We start from the raw sequence: 18,746 nt of genomic DNA on the forward strand, positions 1-18,746 counted from the left end.
TGGTCTTAAAGAATCCAAAATCCAGGCACTAATGAGGACACCATAACAGTCTTAAGACTGGGGATGCTTTGATTTGTTTCGGTCCAAAACGAAGGACAATGAGCTCAGATACCCTGGGACTCCATCTGCCCCGTTTCCGGACATGTCTTTGTAATAGACCTCACCAGAAGAGCGGCTTTATTTAGCTGGGTAGAGATGCCAGCACAGGAAGCTGCTGAGATTTATGCTGGGGAGATTCCCCTACTCTTCACTACATTTTATTGCATTTCAGCACTCCTGCCAAAAGATCATAATTTAGGGCCCAAAGTACAATAAAAATTGAGCGGAGATGAGCCACCTCTTCGATTTGTCTAATCTCTGGAGATTACAAAACAAAACAAAATGATCTAATGAGGTCATAAAAAGGGATATTCTTGGAAAGGGAACACATCCAGCCAAACCGTTCAACTGCTTAGTTGTTAACGAAATCTCACATCTGCTAATAAACTAGTGTGCTCTAGGTTAAGCTAAAAAGCTAGATTTCTGTAACATGTACTTTACATGTTGTGTGAATGCCCTTTTCAATCTGTGTGAATGCCCTAAACCCATCGTTATACTTTTCAAACACCCAGTGTAATGGTGGTACTGTGCTTGTAAAACACCACACACACGATAGCAAAGTGATCACATACCTGAGAAATGGATGTTTCATAAACCCATTTGCTGTAGGTTTCTAAAATGAAGTAAAACACAAAAAGTTCAGTTTAGTAAGCAAAAGTACTAGATGTCCTTTAATTCAAATATTGTTTTTATTATTCTGCTCTTATAAAACAAGTGTACAATATACTACGCTCAAACCCTGTTCAGTTAAAACACATTGTTCTATTATTTTACAGCAGTCTTCTCTATCCTAGAGAATATTTTAGTCCCATTCATGAGTGGAGCCAAACGCTTCACTAGCACAGGAAGATGACACAAGCATGCAAACAAAAGGCCTTCAGGGATTTTTTTCACAGATGTCTGACGAAGAGAAAAATAACTTTACTCTCCTGATGTAAATGCATTTATTATATCATTTTGTAGCGCAACCTGTAGTATTTGTATCTCAAAGAATAATGGGTTACCTGCAGGCTGTGATGCTGCTTTTTACTTGTAATAATGTTGATTGACCACATGGTGCCAGCAGTACCCCATATGTAAACCAGAGCCACAAACTTGTCCTTCAGTTGAATGCATTCAGTACAACATTCACTTCTATTTGACTACGGTAGGTTTTGCTCTCAAGAAACATAGAACTCAGAGATGGCAATGTGATTGCGATCTGGCACCGACAGGGTTAAAAATAAGTTGTGAAGAGCGTCTGCCCCAGCAAACGTAATCAAATACAAATATTTTAAACACTGGCCATGGAAATGCTTAAAGTGTGATATCCGTTTCATTTTTCTTCTTGGTGGGAAGTAGGGGGTCTCTGGGCTGATCAGCGTGCATTTCAACTCTGGGGACCCCCGGGATACTTACCTCCGAAGGTGCCTGCGGTACCATGCCTGGCTGGGTAAAAAATAAATAATGGAGGTCTAAATCTCACACGGCATGGGAGATTTAAGATCCAGGAAGCGGCCGCACCTATGGGGTGTAAGTATCATGGGAAGCAGGGAGGTCCCCGAAGCCATAATGATAAGCTGTGCTCTGGAAACCCTCTGCTTCAGGGCTTCATTACACTGATCACAAAGTGAACTCATACTGTGACATTCCATTTCAGTGAGATTATTTAAAAAGGAATTGCATAGTTTAACACAAATATGGAGCTAAAGTAAATTTTACCTTCTGATTTCCATAATATTATCTGGCTCATCATAATACAGTACACAATGAGCATCCGGCAGGAACCTGACGAAGCTTATTGCGAAACATGTTGTTCCCTGCCGGAGCTCATTGAGAGAGGGACCCAGCACACTACAGGACATCCGGTGCAGATCCCCTCTTCCGGTTCCACTGCCGGACGCGCCAGTGGGAACAAGAACGGAGGAGGAGACCGTGCAGGAGTGTACCGAGCGGCTGAGGCTGGGCCATTTTATTTGACTTCAAGTGTGAGTGTAGTCCTTGTGTTTGCTTTATTTCATTTTATTTCATTGTGTCTTAGTATAATTTATTTCATTTTGTCATAGATTGTTCTATACTTTTTATGGTTCACCACATGTTTGCATTTCATATGCTTATGTCTCCACTGTATACCCATTAAAGACCTTTTTTATTGTTGTTAACCCTTGTTGGCATACACTCCTTTTGGTCATCTGGGAAACGGGGAGAGGAGACACTCACACACTACACCCATCGGGGGATAACTCTGCTGAGACAACCCAGACACCATCCATACAGGACATCACCCTCTGAGGACAAGGACTCACATCAGGCCGTGTGAGTTTTATGTATATTGAGACTCCAGCATATGAGTCTGTAATAAATCCACTACAGTCAGCGTTGAGGGAGAGACACCACACAAGCCCGTGTGAGTCACTGAATCCATAATTTTATGTATTCTTTGATTAGTTAAAGTGGAAAACCAATTATCAACCCCTCCAGCATTATCCTCCTCCTTGCTCCCACCCCCTGCCCTCACCCCCCTCCCCCTTTCCCCCCCCCCCCTCTTCCCCCATCCCCCACATGTGTATCTAATACACTGAGATTTTAATTCTTTTTTAGCCATATCCTTTTATTTCATTCGGTTCCATCGACATCGGGAGGCCCGTGAGGTTTGCGCTGACTATCTTCACACCACAATCATCATAATAGATACCATAACAAAGGCTTCACTTGACCAATATATTATAATATGGCAAACCAGTATATTTTTATCGCCTTCAAGTCTTTAAAAAAATGAAAGATCTTGTAGACAGCAGGTTCAGGCAATTTTGTTCTGTTCGGATCTGCTTACATGTGAATGTAAAAAATGTGCCAAAATAGACTTCTGCAATAATGCACCATGTAGACCAAAAGTCCGAAGTGTCATTATCTTCAGTCAGTCTGTTATCTAGAGAAACTGCTAGGACTGAAATGTAATCCCCAAGTACAAAGTACATTAGGCAACATGTTAGTGTATCGCAGTATTTGCTAAAACCCCATTTAAGTGTTAGAAGAACCTACTATACATGACCATGTCCCTGACCCTCGAACACAATAGGTTATCACAAAACAAAGTACACATAAGCACCCATAATATAAACTTATAAAGGGAAAAAAAGCTTACAAATCTGTTTAATGATCAAGTGAAACATTCATTAATCAAATTAGCTAAACCAGCTATTATTTCCCAACTAGTCTGAGCCCACATTGTGACAAAGTCCATTGTTCTGTTTCATTAGGGGTTCAGAACAAAGCCAAGTAAACTTTGCATTTGTAAAACAGCAGCAATCCCAGGACAAGCTGACCTTTCACTTGACCAATGAAATATAGAAACAATAGAAAACTTGTAGCATTGTTTTGTTTCTCAGATATAGGAAGATACAAAAATACATTGGGGCCTAAATATAAAGACCCCCCCCCCACCCGTCAACTGACATTTATGCAATATTTACAACTATAACAGAGGAAATGCTGTTACACTTGGAAAAAGCCCCAGCAAAAAGATGATAGCCGGTAATCTGGTAAGTATCCGTGCTCTACTAAAATAACAAAGAGAGCAGTACTAATGCCAACTTCCTGGTACAGTGAATTTCCTTTATGCTGGAGGCTGCTTTGGTAAGAATGCTGTACCTATTCAATAAAAAATGTCTTTACTTACAGGAGAACTATTAGCTGCCACACTGGCAGAGTCTTTGGCAAGGGAGGAGCTGAAGAAAGTCTGTCCTCTGTCCGTGGAGATGCTAGTTGATGGTTCAAGATAGTCCGGTTCTGGGAGGACAACTCGACCTGTTTCAGTTAAGTTAACTGTACTGATACTCCTAACTGTAGCAGGATTTGGAGAGACACTGCAAATGGCAAACAAATAGGATAATAAATGGTTGAATAAAGTAAGCGTTCAAAACTGTACATGGCTTGTTGCCATCTCTCCAATGCCTCTGTGAGATGGCAGGACTCTGTAAGTAACTGTAACAGACACTGTTTAGATCTATGTCTGACTCATTTACACTTGCATTAGCAAAGTTTGTGTTTTATACATTGCATACGGGTCCAAGTGGTGCCAGAGTTGCAAAGACATTATGATGTGGCTGTCTACTTCTGCACTCCCAAGCAGACAGCCACAGTCCTGGCTCAATGCAATACTCACATGACTATCATTGTTGTGACCACCCCATTAACAAATTGCCTATGCTGCCACAAATTTCCAAAGTTACATCCACACTCACTTGTGCCTTATCAGTAATTGCATGGAACACTGAAATGTATACCAGATCAAGGCAGTTGCAGTACTGGTTTATTCCTAAACATTATTTAATGGTGATCAGTCTAAATTAATAACATATACTTATCAATGTAAAAGATGTTATACATTCGTAAAAAAAAAAAAAAAACACAAGAAAAAGGAACAGCACAAAAAGGATTCAAAGTGCAGTAATTTGACTCAAAGATTTATTTGCTGCACCAACACTGATTTCACTAACCACACATTTCTGTGTATTAGAGATTCAATAGGTTCTTTAGGGCAAAGCTTGTCTGCCCATGCTCTCAAACACGGAGTCCTTGTGTGTTGAATCTCCACGCTCCCACAAGGACATCACTGCTGCTTGTCCGTGTTTCTCCTGCAGTACCGAGCTCGCCTGGTCCGTTTGACTGACTTTCAACGCGTTTCATGAAGGATGCTTCACTTCATCAGGGATCCCTTCAAAAAACACATTGGAAGTCAAACGGACCAGATGAGCACTGAGGGCGGGACCACAGGAGCTCTGTACTGCAGGAGAAACACAGTGGTGTCTTAGAATCTGAGTGAAAATACGGCACTTAGAACACTTTTTGTGTTGTTCCTTTTCTTGTTTTTTTCTCCTATATGCAGTATCCAACTGTAGTGGTCACACCATTAACAGCAGCAGCAGAAGAATCAACAACACTTTCTTCAAACAGAGAAAGTTACACTGTTTCATTAATTATTGTTTTCGGGACTCTACAAAATTCATAATATATACACATACATTCAATTCATATTTAAGTAATATTTCTTTTGTGTGTATATATTGTGTGTAGAAAGGGGTTTTTTTTTTTGTGAAAAGATTTTATTGAGCACACCCTTCTTGTGTAGAGGGTTGTGTATCAACTCCTGAGTGTTTGGTGAGGTTGATGCCACACACAACATATTTGTATTTTATGCATTACCTTGCCAACTGAACTGGCTCTTTTCCGGTCTCGTCCACTGGTCTGGTATAGGATGATGGGAACCAACCTTTTCTGAGAGGGGTACAGAAAATATTTTCATTGAAATAAACAGCTTGACTACCGATTTTAAGTTGACCTATTTTCAAATAGGCAAGTTATTTTCTTTATATACCGGCTTACCTATTCTATCGTTATCGCAAAACACTTAGGTCTAAGTAAAAGGCAAAACATACATGTAGGATCTCTAGTGGTTTTTGCTGCAGTGAAGAGACAATACGTCAGAAGAGGTACAGGGGGTCTTGGACAAGACCAAGATTAGAGGCCATATGGTAATGCAGCCACCAGATGACGTTTGGGCACAAAGGCTAAAACTGCAGTTTTATGTTCTGAGAACATTGTGAAATGTGATATGGAACAATATTTCGTTTAATTATACGCTGCCATAGCTCAAAAGTGGCTTAGAGTATGGTGGCCCATTAGCTGCTGCCAATAATTCAACACTGCTAATACCTAATACATTTTCCATAAAAACCCATCAAAATCCAACATATACTCCATGCAGAGAGGTCTATGAACATGCAACATACTTGGCCAATATGAAAATTTAAATAATTTTAATATATCTTGCCTATTCCAAGGTGACAAAATCCCAGTTCTGCCTGGTTCACAAATGTAGGCAACATTTTTGCACATCTCAAGGAAGGACTTTCCTACTACAGCTCAACCCCGTTATAATGTGATCCGCTTATAACGCGATGCAAGTGTGGCTCCTAATTTTCGTATTCATGAATACTTTACAACACGATTATTAATATCTTAAATACTTTATTGTACAATGCATACAATTGTACATTAGTTCTAACGCGATACGCTTATATCGCTATGTGATTCTTTGGACCCCAAGCACAGCGTTATAAGGGGGTTGAGCTGAATTCATTACTTTGCATGATCTCAAACTACAGTAAAAAAGAGACATGGCTTCGTGGGAAAGTGAATAATATAGAAATACCCAGCTGTCATTGTTATTAAATCTAAGCTTTACTTGGGTTTCTTAATGGGTGGTATACTGTATATTACATAAATGTACAGATGTAGCAGGATTATTCGTGGCTTTGGAGATGGTGCAGCCGCGCTATCGCTGCAGGGGCTCCATGTTTCCACCCACAGCGACAATCCTCCGGCACTGGGACATCCACGGTCGTGGTCACGCAGCTTGCCTGGTGCCGGAAACATTACGTTCTGCTACATGTGTGTATCCTGAAAGCCAGCAGTGCTACTTACAGTTTCGTAGTGTCATGCTCCCCGTACAGCCAGCCATCTCTTTCCTCAGGTATAAGAAGAGTGAGGAGATCTCCTTGAGAAAAGCTAAGCAATGTCTTGTTATTTCCGGTGTGTGGAAAGATTGTTTTGACTTTTTGCTTTTTCATTAGGTTTAATCCTGTTGAAACAGACATGGATCGTGGCAAATTGGCTTCATCTGGATTACCTGCTGAAAACAAACCATTGAATTAATTGGACAGATTAACCCATTTATAGACAGAAACACGGTGTTTCGTAATATAAAAGTCATTACTACAGGAAAGACAATTGCAATATTCACATTCCATAATATGAACGGTCTGCAGGGCTGACCGTGCTGCTCTATTGCACAACCCTTCTCCAAACGTAAATCTCTGCCACACAAAAAGCTATAGAGAGACATTCATGCTTCAAAGGACCATCTTTTTAAACAATGTTATACTCTATACTCCCTCATTTATTTATTTATAAAAAAGGGAAAACCCTTTAACAAAACCTAATTTAACAGAGCTAGGTTAAAAAATATATATAAATAAGTAGTAGTGGTCCTCTGTACCATACCAGTACACTGTCCGATAATTAATAAGTAGTGTCAGACCACATAGAACTTCAACTGCACAGTAAAAATGCACTATGCAGATGTAACCAGACTTAATTTGGTTTCTGCCAGGTGGGAGCCGCGGGATCCCACAGCAGCGGGAAATCCTTGCTGTGGCCAGTCCCATTGGAAGTAATGGATCCCCTGCAGAAACAGTGGCGGTCCATCACTTAAGGTGTGGCTTTTGCTAAAGTCGGTCTGACTATATCTGTAGTTTAGTCTGCAGCAAACTAGGACATCCACCAATGGAAATTCTATGCGTACGTATTCTTCACACCTCTGTACAGAACCATGGTTTTCCCATTGGGATCAGCAATCCTCCATAGAGTATAGCGTGGTAAATACTTTCAGCATATTTAGTTTGGTACTTTCATATTTTATTAGATTTACAGATTTGCCAAAATTGTTGTTATACCGTAGTTCTTTTCATTGATGCTCCTTTCTAAAATTCATCTAACATTTGGCTTCTATGAAAATGTTAGTTTTTTATATTTTGAGCCCACTGTGTTTAGAGAGCTTTTGTGATAATGGTTTTGGTAATTTTATATCACAAATTGTTTTTCTGGAACCAAAGCTGCTAACGGATCTCATTATTTGGAGAGAAAGAAGGAAGAAGCTACTGGTTTGAGTTTGCCCTTCTCTACACGTAGTTCCCCACATGTTCTTTTGTGAAAAGAGGTCTCATTTCCCTTCCCACAATCAGGAATGAGGCTAGTGTCCCCGCCAAGCTGTTTAAGAACGGACATCATAACTAAAGTGTTTTGCTAAATTATTTTGGAAACGGAAAAAACGAAGATCTTGATTTTGAAACCAAAAATTAAAAGCAGAGAAAAGAATAAATATTTTAAAGGCAATACTTTCAAAGCCTCTATATTTTTTTTAAGGTTTATGTGCCACTTTTACATTTACTGAATCTTTGCCTCGGATATAATAGGCGCGCGGGACGGAGCGCATGGCGTCGCACGTGCCTGTTAAACAAGCGACACATGGCTTTTGGGTTTCGCGTGCTTTGTGCGACATCACGTGAGCGGTTCACCCTCATTGGCTGAACCGCTCACGTGACCCGGCCGTTGCGTGACAAAACCAAAAAATTGCCTGCTCTGAAAATCGCGCGCTCTATGGCCTGCCTCAGAGGTATGGCCTTTTGTTTGCGCCGCGCGGTGTATGGACACAGCCTAACTCAATAAAGTGCGATTAGTGCCCTTATTGACATGTACAATTATTGACAAAAGATATACCTGGCGATGTTTTCAGTTTTTCATATGACATCTTTGGAGCAGCTGATGGGTTGTTAAACAGGTCAACAAGAGGGCTTGTTTGTGCCCTACTTATGGGTGCTGGAGGCATCTTCAGTACACTCCCAGAAACTGTACCATATTCTGTACCAAACTAAATTGGAAACACACAGGATGATGTAAGGTTACAAGACAATATCGTGTAACAGTACTTTCAGGGGGAAAAGGAGCTTCAGACTCAAAATGGCAAATGCCCTCTGTTAACGCAGCACTGGTGGGGGAAGGGGTCTGGCCTAGGTAGTATCCTAGTGTCGGACTGCGGCCATCCTACAATGGAAACAACCAGGTTCCAGAGAATTCTATTGGTTAAGAAAAGGGCTTTTGGCTTTCCTGCAGCATCCTGTCAGGTCCGGCACCAGCAAAGTCCCTTGGCTCAAACAATGGGGAGAAAAAAATAAAACAAAAACGAATAGTTCAAATACTAGATCTACCTATATTGGTAACACGGATAGTAATTGGTCTACAAAATAAAAATGTGATGTTTATGCCCTTGTTCGAATCTAATGAATGCCGGCATTACGTGCAAATAAGACATAGAATTTAAGTACTTGGGAAATTGCATCATTTGATAGATATTTTAAAAGCATTATATTGCTAACTGTGTTGCAAGTTGAATTAAAGTTCTTGGTGCGATTTTATACCAATGCTTTTTTGTCCATCATAGGAGAAGGCTCCGGAGTCCCTGGCGTTCTCAGTTCTTGTATTATATTTATGACCGTGTCTGGAACCCGTGTGGAATCACTGCATGTTTCCTGCCATTTTGGTAATTTAGAGGTGAGTAAATCCGCAGACTACAATGAACAAAGAGAAAAAAACAAGCAACAATTAGAAATTCCCATTTTCTTTGTCATTCTGCTGTGGGATGAACGATCCTGATGTGCAAGTTTCCATTGTTCTCTCATATTTATCAAAGTTTTACTGGAGCTATGCCCTAGTGTGCATACAACATGTGTCAAAAAAATGCCACATTATTTTAAAGTGAAGAAGTCGGTGCAAAATAGAAGTCATTTTTATACCTGAAGCAATCTAAGCCATTATTTCTTACATGGTGGAAGAACACTGCACTAAACAATTAACCCATGACTGTGCTCATACAGTATGCACATTTGACAGACTTCGTGTGCCACAAGACCCTGTTTGGTACAAGGTATTAACTCTATCCCAATACCCAAGTTTGCTCTGTGACACTCCATGACCCTGTTCAGTATTCTCCTATATTGTTGTTGGCTCACACAGCTAATCAGTTTCCATGATTTCTCCCTACCTCATCCCAAGGCAGCATGGGTTTCACTTCTAGATAGAACAGTTTTACGCCTGTACCATATACATACATAATATACATACAACACACACACACACACACACACACACACACACACACACACACACACACACACACACACACACACACACACACACACACACACACACACACACACACACACACACACACACACACACACACACACACAGCAAAGTCCTTTCAGAAATTGGGTCCTTTCTACAGATGGAGAAACTACTAGATATTACCCATAAAATCACTAATGTTTTGACACCGTCTTCTTTTGGATGATGATTATCTGCCCCAATTACACTGGCTCTATCAATTGCTTTGTGCCGGCTTAGCCACTTTAGGGATAACTTACGGTGAAGAAATGCACATTTTGCCTAGTTTTTCAGCTTTTACAATAAAAATACTTTTTTGTAGAATAAAAAACATGTATTTTGTAACTAGTCAGTCACCATTTGTATGTGTCCTAATTAGTTGAATCACCAATACATGTAAGCTCACCTGTACATGGTAGTAGTTTAGAAAGTGGGAGAAGTTACAATGCTTGTCCACCAAGAAACAAAAACGCCTTTTTTCTTCAAGCAGAGCTTCCTTACAGCCGTCGGCTATAAATTTGTGTATATCGCTCTGCCGAGAATTGATCGTCTCCATACACTGGGAACATCAACAGCAACATTTCTCTTAGAATTTATTATGATATACACACAAATAAGGTCATAATAATACTCACACACCCCATTAGAAATAGAAAAGCATAAATTCATCACAACCCAGATAGTGCACCTATGTTACAGTTCAAGTTAACCACGTGTTCAAAATGCATACATGAAATGGCAATAAAACATGGCAGTGCTTCTTGACATGTGAACATTTTATAATTTTATGGTCTTCAGTTTATAGCCTTTGCTATGCGGTGGGTAACATGCGCTAGAAGAAAAAGTGGCTTATTTCAATACTATTGCCAAGGATCCCACTCTTTAGTACAGCCAATAGTGACAAATGTGTGAGGAGGGAGGCGGCAATAGGGTTTTTTAAATGCATTAAATTTATCATGCGTTTTAATAACTTGCAGAAAAAGTGTTAACTTTTAATAGCAATAATAAGAGTGTTATCTTTTTTCCACAAGGATTGTGACGAAGATTTTTCAAATGATGCGTTAACGCTTGCGCTGCCAGAGGCGACTGTGCAGACCCATTTGGCAACAAAAGGGGTAGAGAGACCTGAACACATACCTCTGTTTCCTTCATATCATATTTTGTAGCATTTCTTCCTCCTTGGCTTTTTCTCCTGAGTTTCTTTAAGTCGGACTGAGATTTCTCCAAGGAATCCAGTTTAATTCTGTGCTCTGTCTGGTACCTCTTCAGAGTCGCCTGTCATTGCAAATAAGATTTCATACTTAAGACTTCTACAGTCATGGTGCATGGAATGAAAGTAACAGTGAGCCACAGATACCAGTACTTTCATTATCGGTTTGCTGGCCAGTGGAAATAAAATACAATACGTTAGTAGGCTTCAAGTGTCTGGAACTCGAGATGGGTGAAACTATCCCCTAAGTTGTCTGGTGATAGAGTTGTGGAGTTGTGGATGTGTCCAAGTTCACAAAAAGCACACAACACAGACTTCCCCACACACATCTATAGGATTCACAGAGTTTGGCAACTTCCCTACGCTCTGAGAAACTCAAGGTTGTGAATATTTGGATAAACTCAGTCACTTGGCTAAAATATGTTATGTATATTGCTATGTATTAACAAGACAGACACATTTCTACTATTGAATATTCAGAGGTTTTTTGATCAGTAAATAAATCCTTACATTGCCTATGGCTAAATAAAAGCAAGATTAGGGTTAAAATGTGAAAATTAAAAGAAAGCTATCTGCACATTTTCCACTCTTGCTAGTAAACGCTCATTGCCACTGAAACATCTGTTAACTTTCATCATCATCTATTTTTTAAGTAAATACAGGTCTCCCTTAAGGGGCCATCCCAATACTTCAGTCACTTTGATGAAAGTAAGAGGTTAAGGCAAGATACATTTGCACTCACATTCATGTATTTTATATCTTGATCTGTCTTCTTTTCCAATTCAGAAACAATCTCTTTATGGAACTTTTTAAACTGTAAGAATAAAAATAGTTACTTTAGAAACTGGCAACAAAGACAATTTACACACACAAACATAAAAAAAAAAATAAGTGCAACAATGACAGCAGATACATACATTTTCTTCCAGGCTGTCATTTAGTTTTTTGTGAACATTAGAGATGTCCTGAAGCACAAGACCTGTAAGTAAAAACAAAAAAACAAATGGCACAAACAAATTAAAAAACAAATATATATCGCCTTATCAGGCAAAAAAATATACAAGTCAATTCAGGGATAACCAGCTAATTATGCATTCAGTCATAAGATACGTTCAAACATGTGTTTGCTAATTCACAGAATACAGTATTCCTAAAATCTGATCTGGCAGGGGGCTCAACTCCAATATGCATAATTTGTGAAGGTGCCAGTTCATGTTTGGAACTATTTTACCATGCCAGAATATAATAAATACAATGAAGTATCGCTTGACCTGATGAAAGTAGAACTCTGGAAAGCTGGTTCTAAAATAACAATTCGTCAAAATAAAAAAACCTGTAAAAGTACACATTTTTCTGCTTTAGAATAAGACATATTGCTTTATCACTTTGTGGTCCCCAAGGCTTTAATAGCATGTTCTTTCATGAACCACTAATAATCTATGGTAAAGGTTAATCTATGAGAGGGTAGCAGTGTTTAACACTGGAGAAATACCATTTATTTTGGTGCTACAGTACCATTACAAAATGAGAATGCATTTGTTTAAATATTCGCACTTTCAATGAACTCTGCCTCTCTTCTCATACAGGGTAGTGGAGTCTGCTTATTAGTACAGAAGGAAAACCGTATGGCTGTGTAATAATGATGCACTGATGTTTTTTTGCAGGTGTTTTGTCTCATGACGATGCTACATAAAGATCATGCGATTTGGAAGGTGCTATAGTAACTATTTTTCCTATGTAAATAGCAGAATAAATAATTGCATTAGGCTTTGCTAATTGCCGCCAAGTTTCTGCCATGCTGGGGCACATAGCTTTCATTTCTCATTATTTTCACAGTGCAAATCAGTTTGTAGACAATTAAAGCCTAAAAATAATTGTATCTTTAATTGATTAAAACAAACCACGAATGCTCGCTGGATCAGGGACACACGTTGTCTTCCTCGTACTAAAACATTTTAAACATTTTGCTGCCGGAGTGACTTGCCAAATTGTTCATTTTTGTATTGTAATGTTCTTCGTATCTGATCTATATACTACATGAAATAAAAATAATAGCTCGAATGCTTCGACGACCGTATTAGTGCACATGCTGCAGTTTACACGTACAAAACTTACAGTATGGTTGCTGCAATGTAAATCAAAACAAAGAAATAGCAAAGGAAATATATTAAATAGTGAAAAAGGTTTAGATACAAATGGGGTAGAAAGAAGACATCCTTGAGAAGAACGCAAGAGTCGGGATGGTGCATAACGAGAAATTAGGGATGAGATGTAAGGAGGGGCAGAAGAGTGTAAAGCTTTAAAAGTGAGGAAGAGAATTGAGTGTGAGATGCGGGATTTGATCGGAAGCCAGGAGAGGGATTTCAGCAGGGGAGACGCTGAGACAGATTTAGGAAAGAGTAGAGTGATTCTGGCAGCAGCGTTTAGGATAGATTGTAGGGGAGACAGGTGAGAGGCAGGAAGGCCGGACAGCAGGAGGTTACAGTAATCAAGACGGGAGAGAATGAGGGCCTGAGTCAGAGTTTTAGCAGTCGAGCAACAGAGGAAAGGGCGTATCTTTGTTATATTGCGGAGGAAAAAGCGACAGGTTTTAGAAATGTTTTGAATGTGAGGGGCGAATGTGAGAGAGGAGTAGAGTGTGACCCCTAGGCAGTGTGCATGGGCTACTGGGTGAATACTGTTGGAACTATGATCAATGTGGAAGGAGGTAGTAGGGCCAGGTTTGGGAGGAAGTATGAGGAGCTCTGTTTTAGCCATATTGAGTTTAAGGCGGCGGAGGGCCATCCAGGATGATATAGCAGAGAGACATTCAGAAACTTTGGTTTGTACAGCAGGTGTAAGGTCGGGTGTTGAAAAGTATATTTGTGTGTCATCAGCATAGAGGTGATAATTAAATCCAAAAGATGTTATTAGGTCACCTAGAGAGAGTGTGTACAGAGAAAAGAGAAGAGGTCCCAGGACAGAGCCCTGGGGTACCCCCACAGAGAGATCAATAGAGGAGCAGGAGGTGTTAGCAGAAGAGACACTGGGAGAGGTAGGATGAGATCCAGGATCAAGCTTTGTTCCGAATACCAAGAGTATGGAGAATGTGAAGGAGAAGAAGGTGGTCCATGGTGTCAAATGCTGCAGAGAGGTCGAGTAAAATGAGCAGAGTGTAATGACCCCTGTCTTTGGCAGCATGGAGGTCAGTTATTTTAGTGAGGGCTGTTACCATGGAGTGAGCAGTGCGGAAGCCAGATTGTAGAGGGTCTAGGAGAGAATAGGTGTTGAGAAAATGGAGCAAGCGAGAGAATACAAGACGTTCAAGGAGTTTAGAGGCAAAAGGCAGGAGGGAGACAGGTCAATAGTTAGAAAGATGGGTAGGGTCAAGCTTGCTGTTTTTGAGTAATGGTATGACTGTTGCATGTTTGAAGGAGGATGGAAAGGTTCAAGAGCAGAGGGAGGAGTTAAAAGTGTGTGAGCGTAGGGATTATAGTAGGAGCAAGAGGTTTTAGGAGATGGGAGGAAATGGGGTCAAGAGGGCAAGTGCTAGAGGGAGAAGAGGCGATCAACAGCGACACATTCTCCTCTGAGACAGTGGAAAAAGAGTCAAGGAAGGCAAGAGGAGAGTTAGGAAGAGGTGTAGGATGGGAGGAAGAAACAGAGGGGATGTTTTGCCGTATGGATTCCACCTTTTCCTTAAAATAGTCAGAGATGGAGGAAGGAGAGGCAGCTGAGGGTGGTTTGAGTAGAGTATCAAAGACAGAGAACAGTCGGCGTGGGTTAGACTTGTGCATGTTGATTAGTGAAGAAAAGTAGGCTTGTTTAGCTTGCGAGAGGGCAGAGTTGAAACAGGATAGCATAAATTTGTAGTGAAGGAAGTCTTCGAGAGTGTGAGATTTCCTCCAGAGGCGTTCAGAGGAACGAGCGTAGGAACGCAGCATGCGCGTGTGGGAATTTAGCCAGGGTCTAGGGTTAGTAGGGCGAGTGCGGCAGAGAGAAAGCGGGGCATGTAGATCAAGAGAGGAGGACAAGGCAGAGTTGTAGTTCCTGACCAGGTTGTCAGGGTCTTTAGCAGAGCTGAGAGAGGAGAGGGAGGAGCCTAAAGTGGAATCAAAGTCAGGTTAGTGAATAGAGCGCAGGTTTCTGCAGAACCGGGGGGGGAGGTGGAGAAGGGGAGAAGCGAGATAGAGAGAATGAGATGAGGTGATGGTCAGAGAGGGGAAATGGAGAAATCGGAGAGAGAGAAGTTTTTAGTGAAAACCAGGTCTAAGTAGTGGTCATCCTTGTGGGTGCTGGCTGCAGTCCACTGTTGAAGGCCAAAAGAAGAGGTTAGAGAAAGAAAGCGGGAAGCCCAAGGGAGAGAGGGGTCATCAAAGTGGCAATGGAAGTCCCCAAGGAGAAGAACAGGGGAGTCTGAGAGAAAGAAAGAGAGCCAGGATTCAAAGTGAGAGAGAAAGGCAGAAGGGGGATGAGTAGAGGTAGGTGGGCGATAGATGACCGCCACATGGACAGGGAGAGGAGAGAAGATCTGGACAGTGTGAGCCTCAAAGGAGGGAAAAGCAAGAGGTGGAGGAATAGGAAGGGTTCGGTAACGGCAGAGAGAGGAGAGCAGGAGCCCCACGCCTCCACCCCTGCCATCAGTGCGTGGAGTGTGGGAGAAGGAGAGGCCATCATAGGACAGGTCAGCTTCCAGAGCAGTGTCAGACTGAGTCTCAGTTATAGCAAATAGGAGCAGAGAGTGAGAGAAAAAAGTCATGTACAGAGAGGAACTTGTTAGAAAGGGTAATAAAAAATGCACAAATGCGCACCAGGGATTAGTGGAAGGTAATTTATTAAAAATACACAAAAACTGAGGGGATCCAACCCCACCTCAGAACAGCTGTGCAGCTGGACGGCTAAGTACTACCAACGAAAACACCTAATGGAGACTAAACCCTAAGCTGCACAGTATACAAAATACAGTAAAATTTATATAAAAAACATGAAAGAAAAAAACAAACATGAAAACAACCTATCAACAGATTTGTATAGAAAACGCGTGTATGCTGGTAAGCTGAGACGGAGCCTGCAGGAGACAGCAGCGGTTTTATCCATCTCCGCGGTGCCGAGATCCGGATCCTGTGCAGCCACCGCGACTCTGCTGACTGTCTCAGTGTGAGTGTCCGTTTCTCCTTGCCAGTGCCCAACCCTATGGCGGTTTCTATACAAATCTGTTGATAGGTTTGTTTTCATGTTTGTTTTTTTCTTTCATGTTTTTTATATAAATTTTACTGTATTTGTATACTGTGCAGCTTAGGGTTTAGTCACCATCAGGTGTTCTCCTTGGTAGTACTTAGCCGTCCAGCTGCACAGCTGTTCTGAGGTGGGGTTGGATCCCCTCAGTTTTTGTGTATTTTTAATAAATTACCTTCCACTAATCCCTGGTGCGCATTTGTGCATTTTTTATTATCTTGTATTTCAGGGTGCCTTCCCCCCTTTCTAAGGGGGGTTCACCTAGATTTGAGAGTTTCTGGGGAAACGCTTTATGTACATGCTGCAAAGGGATCGTCCACACCATCATACAGCACGAGCGCTGAATATCCTGTTTTTTCTACCTTGTTAGAAAGGGAGCGAGCATTCCAAAGGGCACAGGAGAAAGGGAGAGAGGATGGCAGGGGATGGGTATGAGGTTGGAGGGGTTGACACCAGGAGTAGAGGTTGCAATTGGCAGGCGAGGACGAGCGCATGTAGGAATAAGACAGGGACCAGGATTGGGAGAGATATCCCCAGAAGCAAGGAGGAGAAGCATGGATAGAAAGAGGATGTGTGACGATGATTTGTAGGGGTGTTTTTTAGTGCAGGGGATATAGCTGTGTGGTGTCAGAGGACGCAGGTAAGAAAGGAGTTCATGTGAACAGAGAAGTGATGAAGGAAGGAGAGATGGAGATATATGAATAGAGTTAGAGACATACTGAGGCTGGTAAAACAAAGTGCATAATTTGAGAAGTGAAGTCACCGAGACCACATTTTATAACCTGCACACCAACTCACGTGTTCTTTATTATGTAAAACGCTAGGTTGTTTACATTTTTACAGATATTAGGAAATGGTTAAAATAATGGTTTTACTACCTAATTACAAATAAGACATCCGAAATTGTAAAAATAAAATAAAAATTAAATTAAAAAAATAATAGTAATGTTTTTTCTTAAAAAAACAAAACAAAAAAAAACTTCTTGCAGGAGACAGCAATCAATTGTAAGACAAAAACTATTGCAAGTCATTCCTGGAAACAAGTTAAATGTTGTCCGCAAGAGCAAATGGAAGTGGTAACGGTCACAAGTGCCCTCTGTATTCCTACATCTTGGCATATTCATAAGGCGTCTCTCACACGCACCGCCATCACTAGGCGTCTCTCACACGCACCGCCTTCACTAGGCGTCTCTCACCCGCACCGCCTTCACTAGGCGTCTCTCACCCGCACCGCCTTCACTAGGCGTCTCTCACCCGCACCGCCTTCACTAGGCGTCTCTCACCCGCACCGCCTTCACTAGGCGTCTCTCACCCGCACCGCCTTCACTAGGCGTCTCTCACCCGCACCGCCTTCACTAGGCGTCTCTCACCCGCACCGCCTTCACTAGGCGTCTCTCACCCGCACCGCCTTCACTAGGCGTCTCTCACCCGCACCGCCTTCACTAGGCGTCTCACCCGCACCGCCTTCACTAGGCGTCTCTCACCCGCACCGCCTTCACCAGGCGTCTCTCACCCGCACCGCCTTCACCAGGCGTCTCTCACCCGCACCGCCTTCACCAGGCGTCTCTCACCCGCACCGCCTTCACTAGGCGTCTCTCACCCGCACCGCCTTCACTAGGCGTCTCTCACCCGCACCGCCTTCACTAGGCGTCTCTCACCCGCACCGCCTTCACTAGGCGTCTCTCACCCGCACCGCCTTCACTAGGCGTCTCTCACCCGCACCGCCTTCACTAGGCGTCTCTCACCCGCACCGCCTTCACTAGGCGTCTCTCACCCGCACCGCCTTCACTAGGCGTCTCTCACCCGCACCGCCTTCACTAGGCGTCACTCACCCGCACCGCCTTCACTAGGCGTCTCTCACCCGCACCGCCTTCACTAGGCGTCTCTCACCCGCACCGCCTTCACAAGGCGTCTCTGATCCGCACCGCCTTCACTAGGCGTCTCTCATCCGCACCGCCTTCACTAGGCGTCTCTCACCCGCACCGCCTTCACAAGGCGTCTCTCATCCGCACCGCCTTCACTAGGCGTCTCTCACCCGCACCGCCTTCACTAGGCGTCTCACCCGCACCGCCTTCACTAGGCGTCTCTCACCCGCACCGCCTTCACTAGGCGTCTCTCACCCGCACCGCCTTCACTAGGCGTCTCTCACCCGCACCGCCTTCACTAGGCGTCTCTCACCCGCACCGCCTTCACTAGGCGTCTCTCACCCGCACCGCCTTCACTAGGCGTCTCTCACCCGCACCGTCTTCACTAGGCGTCTCTCACCCGCACCGTCTTCACTAGGCGTCTCTCACCCGCACCGCCTTCACTAGGCGTCTCTCATCCGCACCGCCTTCACTAGGCGTCTCTCACCCGCACCGCCTTCACTAGGCGTCTCTCACCCGCACCGCCTTCACAAGGCTTGCGCTGCATCCACTTCATGAATGCGCATAAGAGACAATTCACCTGGTGTACCGCAGAT

At 42.6% G+C, this 18,746-nt stretch overlaps 1 protein-coding gene across 3 annotated transcripts in view; it reads right to left on the minus strand.

Annotated features, from left to right (window-relative positions):
- The window catches only part of BAIAP2L1 (BAR/IMD domain containing adaptor protein 2 like 1), a 65,226-nt gene that overhangs the window by 2,070 nt on the left and 44,410 nt on the right, over positions 1–18,746 (minus strand). For 2 of the 3 annotated variants that reach the window (XM_075565469.1, XM_075565471.1), the window contains 10 exons: positions 11,989–12,050; positions 11,814–11,885; positions 10,999–11,136; positions 10,268–10,420; positions 9,117–9,266; positions 8,419–8,569; positions 6,565–6,772; positions 5,284–5,355; positions 3,758–3,944; positions 672–712 (listed from right to left, as the gene is read on the minus strand). In XM_075565469.1, coding sequence (XP_075421584.1) covers positions 672–712; positions 3,758–3,944; positions 5,284–5,355; positions 6,565–6,772; positions 8,419–8,569; positions 9,117–9,266; positions 10,268–10,420; positions 10,999–11,136; positions 11,814–11,885; positions 11,989–12,050 — 1,234 coding nt within the window. The remainder of the gene's footprint in view (positions 1–671; positions 713–3,757; positions 3,945–5,283; positions 5,356–6,564; positions 6,773–8,418; positions 8,570–9,116; positions 9,267–10,267; positions 10,421–10,998; positions 11,137–11,813; positions 11,886–11,988; positions 12,051–18,746) is intronic. The other variant, XM_075565470.1, reaches the window with a different exon arrangement.

This window comes from Ascaphus truei, chromosome 11, assembly GCF_040206685.1.
Source record: "Ascaphus truei isolate aAscTru1 chromosome 11, aAscTru1.hap1, whole genome shotgun sequence".
In the NCBI taxonomy this organism is placed as follows: domain Eukaryota; kingdom Metazoa; phylum Chordata; class Amphibia; order Anura; family Ascaphidae; genus Ascaphus; species Ascaphus truei.